The 6,000-nt window shown below is 46.5% G+C and overlaps 1 protein-coding gene across 3 annotated transcripts in view; it reads left to right on the plus strand.

Annotated features, from left to right (window-relative positions):
* The window catches only part of FAF2 (Fas associated factor family member 2), a 102,845-nt gene extending 97,844 nt beyond the window's left edge, over window positions 1-5,001 (plus strand). For all 3 annotated transcript variants that reach the window (XM_065547071.1, XM_015452271.3, XM_005558593.4), the window contains exon 11: window positions 1,707-5,001. In XM_065547071.1, the coding sequence (XP_065403143.1) occupies window positions 1,707-1,889 (183 nt within the window). In that variant the 3' untranslated portion in view covers window positions 1,890-5,001. The remainder of the gene's footprint in view (window positions 1-1,706) is intronic.
* The last annotated feature ends 999 nt before the right edge of the window (window positions 5,002-6,000 follow it).

Genomic DNA, 6,000 nt, shown 5'->3' on the forward strand with positions numbered 1-6,000 from the left:
TTCACTTAGAATAATAGTGTCCACTTTCATCAAGGTCGCTGTGAATGCCGTTAATTCATTCCTTTTTATGACTGAGAAGTATTCCATCGTGTATATATATATACTACAGTTTCTTTATCCACACGTTGATTGATGGGCTTAAAACTGGATCCTTGGCTGGGTGCAATGGCTCATGCCTGTAATCCCTGCACTTTGGGAGGCCAAGACAGGCAGATCACGAGGTCAGAAGATCGAGACCATCCTGACTAACACGGTGAAACCCCGTCTCTACTAAAAATACAAAAAAATTAGCCGGGCATAGTGGCAGGTGCCTGTAGTCCCAGCTACTCGGGAGGCTGAGGCAGGAGAATGGCGTGAACCTGGGAGGCGGAGCTTGCAGTGAGCTGAGATCCGGCCACTGCACTCCAGCCTGGGCGACAGAAGTGAGACTCCGTCTCAAAAAAAAAAAAAAAAACAAAAAACTGGATCCTTTTGCTATTATGTAAAAGATAATTGGCGGCCGGGCGCGGTGGCTCAAGCCTGTAATCCCAGCACTTTGGGAGGCCGAGACGGGTGGATCACGAGGTCAGGAGATCGAGACCATCCTGGTGAACACAGTGAAACCCCGTCTCTACTAAAACTACAAAAAAACTAGCCGGGCGAGGTGGCGGGCGCCTGTAGTCCCAGCTACTCGGGAGGCTGAGGCAGGAGAATGGCGTGAACCCGGGAGGCGGAGCTTGCAGTGAGCTGAGATCCGGCCACTGCACTCCAGCCTGGGTGACAGAGCGAGACTCCGTCTCAAAAAAAAAAAAAAAAGATAATTGGCAAAACTTGAATAGGGTCTGAATGATAATATATTATATTATAGAAATAATGTGTCAGTTACATTTCCTGATTTTGAGAGCCAAGTTGTGGTTATATAGAAGATTGTCCTGTGAGTCTGTGATCACCTCAGAATACTTGAGGCCATGTGTCTTACAGTTGGCACTTCACTCTCAACTGATTTTTTTTTTGAGACGGAGTCTCGCTCTGCCGCCCAGGCTGGAGAGCAGTGGCCGGATCTCAGCTCACTGCAAGCTCCGCCTCCCGGGTTCACGCCATTCTCCTGCCTCAGCCTCCGGAGTAGCTGGGACTACAGGCGCCCGCCACCGCGCCCGGCTAGTTTTTTGTATTTTTTAGTAGAGACGGGGTTTCACCGTGTTAGCCAGGATGGTCTCGATCTCCTGACCTCGTGATCCGCCCATCTCGGCCTCCCACAGTGCTGGGATTACAGGCTTGAGCCACCGCGCCCGGCCTCTCAACTGATTTAAAGAAAAAAATTCTGTGTCCTATACTTCCAACTTTTCTGTAACTTTGTGATGATTTCTAAGTTAGCATTTTATCAGACACGTCACAGAAGAGACAGATGAATTCAGAGTAGGACTAGTGTTGGGTTTGTGTGATTTCTTTTAAAAGGGCTGCCCCATGCATATGCTGTGGGGAATGAAAAGATCTAGAATTCCAGTGTCATGTGATTCTTTCATATAGAGTCATCCTGGGGAGAGTTGGGGGATATTTGACTTCAGAGTTTTGTGTGTGTGTGTGTGTGTGTGTGTGTGTGTGTGTGTGTGTGTGTGTGTGTGTGTGTGAGTTGGGGGATATTTGACTTCAGAGTTGTGTGTGTGTGTGTGTGTGTGTGTGTGTGTTTCTCTTTTTCTCACCGCCCTTCTTCTATATGACCTCTGCAGGTAATCCACGACTTCTTATTCTCCTTGAAGGAAAGCCCTGAAAAGTTTCAGATTGAAGCCAATTTTCCCAGGCGAGTGCTGCCCTGCATCCCTTCAGAGGAGTGGCCCAATCCCCCTACGCTACAGGAAGCCGGACTCAGCCACACAGAAGTTCTTTTTGTTCAGGACCTAACTGACGAATGACATTTTTTTCTTCCTCTCCCCTCCTACCCCAGTCCCTAAATGAAATAGGGAAAAAAGAAAATGACGACAACAAAGCAGAAAAAAAAAAAAAAGAGAGAGAGAGAGAAATTCATATTATTATTATTATTATAATACAATATTTTTTTTAAAAGACTGCTGCATCCTTAGGAAGGATCAGAAACCATGCTGCCCGCAAGAGTCACAACCTGTGTGTGTGCGCGCAAGGTTAGCAACAAACGTACCCACTCGGCAAGCCCACCCTTCCTATGGCCTCTGTGCACGCACCTTCCAGTGAACAGAGACTCTTCACCTTCAACCCATCCATCGTCCCAGCTGGGAAGGGGACATTCCCACTAGTTCTCATTCATTCTTGCTTTTATGGAAAATAAAAGTGAAAAACCTCCATCAACCAGCTACTTGCAGCATCTCCTGAGGACTTGCTTCTCCTGCCTCTGGGGAAGAGAGGGAAGAGAAAGCAGAGAAGCAGAGATGTTCCTTGAACTGCCCACAATTTTTCAATAACTTTTGTTTCTGTTTTGTAATGACCAAAGGAATGAGGCTGACATAGGTGTATTTTTTTTTTCCTTTATTTGATAAAGAGCCAATTCTTTAAACCCATGAGTTTATGCCCTGGGCTCCTTAGCCCACAATAGTGTAATAAAAGTGCCCTGGGCTGGTTTGTGCTTATTTCTGCCATTGTCCCTCTCATGTTCCCAGAGAGGTCATTCTTTTTGGTCCAGCTCTTGCTGTCCTTTCTTACCACCTGTGCACCCCACTTGGAGCAGTAGGAGGAAATCTGGGTCTGTGACCCTGCAAAGGCTGTATATGTAGATACACCTATGTATGTGGTGGAACTCATCTTTACACACAACTGCAGCTTTTCCTTGGAGTCTGTACCAGGTGGTGGTTATGGGGTCCGAACCAAAGGATAGCAGCTCTTCATTCCTCTTCTGACATGTGCATGCTGCTCCTCCCAGTCCTGGGCTTTCCTGAATTGCCAAGCCTGGTGCCTTTCCAAAGGACTAGCAGGGCCTGTGGTGGAGCCAGCAGAACCACAGGAGAGTGCCCTGCCTGTCTCAGTGGAAGTGTATTATTGTTTTAAGGATAGAAAGCACCAGAGGCCTTGAAGGGAGCCAAGACAGAACTCCCAGCCTGTGTAATCTCTTGGAAGGCACATTTTCGTTTCTGATGCAGCCACCTTCTGGAGGCAGCTTTTATCCTTTCTCTCTATTGCTCTGTTGAAGTAATAGGGTTTTTTTTAACCTCTGGATATCTCGTCTGTGGTTCAGTTTATGGTAATGGGTACATGGGTCAGGCCATGTATTAACAGATGCCAGTGCGCTCTGACAAGTATTCCAAAGTGTTCTGTAGCTAGACTGGTGCAGGCTCGTACCACTGCAACCAACTGATGTTACTGCAGTTCCTAGTATGCTGTGAGGACGGGGGTTCAGATCAACATAAAGCATAACTTGCTAGAGTTGTAGTCTCAAGGCTTTCTCTCTTGCTTAACTAAAACCTAAGGACCACTGTTTTTGGTAGCAATTATATGGTTACTATCCACTGCAGTCCTGAGTTGTTGGGGGTAAATCCCATATGACAGAGTAAGGCACCCCACAGAAATTAACCTGGAGAGCCTGAGAAATTGCCAGTGGCCTTGGCGTAGCTGTCTAGAACACCATCTCTCGGAAAATTTAACTCTGTCCCTGGCTACCTGTTGTTCTTCCACTTGGTTTTCTGCTCTCCCAAGGCCAGACGAGTGGGACTCACCATCTGACTATTGTCAATGAAGTGTATCTGGACTGAACAGCAGGATAACCCATGTTCTCCACTTGAGGATAACCTTACGTGCAACTTTCCTGCCGACAACCATGCCGAGGCATTTTCCCACTGAAGTCAGAGCCTTCCTCCCCGTCTGGAATTCACAGGTTTTCCCTGGCAGCACACAGGAGGGTATTAAGAACCTTTGTGAGGCTAGGTACACTATATAGGTATCTTGTCCACACCTCTTCGGGGAAGTTATGATTTTTTTCCGTCATAATTCAGTCTCATCTTACTCTACAGTGTGCACTTTATGCCTCTTGCCTTTTGATAACAGTGAAGGAAGTCAGCTGCCAGAATATTAAGAAGGGTCTCCTTCACGTCAGTACAACTGTTGGGGTGGCCTACCCATTTACTTCAGGTTTCAAGAGGCTTCACCAGAAGCACATGCCCCTGTCTAGTCCCATTTGAAACAGTTCTGCTTTACTGAGACCCTAGACCGGTCTTCTTGCTGACCCTAGTGCTGCTGCCTACATGCCATTTCCTTTCCTCCTAAGTCAAACACAGGCTGCACATTCTGTCACTTAATGCCAGTACAATCTGTGTCACTCCTAAGGGCTTTTGGGATTTTGACGGGACCTGCAAGGGAGAAGACACTGAGAAGCCGATGATCTGCAAGCATTTGCTCTTGTTCCCACATCACCTCTGGGATATTTCAGCTGTTGTTTCCAAATGGCAAGCGATCAACTAAAAGCACTTGTTTCAAGTTTTGTTCTGCACTCCGAAGACTGCAGTTGTAGATTCAGCTGAATAGCCACGGGAAGTGACCAAGCAGACACCCGACTGGAGTCCGTTGAATATTTATACCCTCCGTGGAGCCCTTCTGATCTTCCACTTCTGCAGAATTTCCTCTAGCAAATACTTCTTTCTCCTTGCTTGCCTCCGCCATGATATTTGAATAAGAGATGGCCAGAGGATAACACTTACCTTTTAAAAACTAAGCTAAAAAGAACCTAGAACCTTCAACTGAGCAGTTGTGAAAATTGCTAATGGTGCCAAGGCCAAGCAAAGAGTTTCAGAAAATGACTGAGAAGGAGCGATAACCCCCAGAATGCAAAATCAGGGGCATCATCATCTGGTGCTTGAACAAGGAGCTCCACTCTACAACTGGTTTTTTAGGACTTGTGAGGAACGCAGCAACGGAAATCCATCCACAAAGGATGCAGTGCCCCAACTTGTACTGCGCCTGAATAGTCATGTGATAATTTACTGAAGAAATCTAGTGTACTTTAAATTTTTTTCATAAAAGTTTACATTGTATTGTAGGTTAACATTAAATGTTTTATAACAAAAATTTCATAACACGCTGTGGGTCTTTCTGTGTAGGACAGATGTGGTAGATAATTTTCTGTGTCTGAAGGAGAGGTTGAAAAACACCGGAAAGGAACAGCATGGTGTGGCATTGCCAAGGAAGGGAGAGTCAAAGAGAAGGATGGAGTTAGGTCTTTTCTGTTGTATCCCTGTGGAAAAATAGCAACTTAGTATGATGGAGAGAGAGCAGACAGGCCTGGTTTCAGATTTGGGCTCTGGTTTCTCAGGTTTGCAACCTCGGGCAATTTCTGTAGCTTCCCTGAACTTGAATTTCCCCAACTATAAATGAAGATAATGCCATTCACCTCAGAATAGGTTTATAGATTCAATCAAGTAAATGTATATGAGGCTCTTGATACAAAGATGTCATTAAGTGTTTCTTCCCCTTCTATGGGAGTGTATTTTGTGAGTATTTTCTTGCAGTAACTTACTTTCTTAAGGAATTTGTCACTTCTGTTGGAACCAACTTGTGTCCTTGCAAAGCAGTGGCTAGAAGAAGCCTCTTCTGGCCGTGTGCGGTGGCTCAAGCCTGTAATCCCAGCACTTTGGGAGGCCGAGACGGGCAGATCACGAGGTCAGGAGATCGAGACCATCCTGGCTAACACGGTGAAACCCCGTCTCTACTAAAAAAATACAAAAAACTAGCCGGGCGAGGTGGCGGGCGCCTGTAGTCCCAGCTACTCGGGAGGCTGAGGCAGGAGAATGGCGTGAACCCGGGAGGCGGAGCTTGCAGTGAGCTGAGATGCGGCCGCTGCACTCCAGCCTGGGGGACAGAGCGAGACTCCGTCTCAAAAAAAAAAGAAAAAAAGCCTCTTCTTATCTTACAGATTCTGGATGATTGGCATTCTTCTAGGTACTTTTGCTCATGTTTTTATTTTTTATTTATTTATTTTTTGAGACGGAGTCTTGCTCTGTCGCCCAGGCTGGAGTGCAGTGGCACGATCTCGGCTCACTGCAAGCTCCACCTCCCGGGTTCACGCCA

This window comes from Macaca fascicularis, chromosome 6, assembly GCF_037993035.2.
Source record: "Macaca fascicularis isolate 582-1 chromosome 6, T2T-MFA8v1.1".
Classification (NCBI taxonomy): domain Eukaryota; kingdom Metazoa; phylum Chordata; class Mammalia; order Primates; family Cercopithecidae; genus Macaca; species Macaca fascicularis.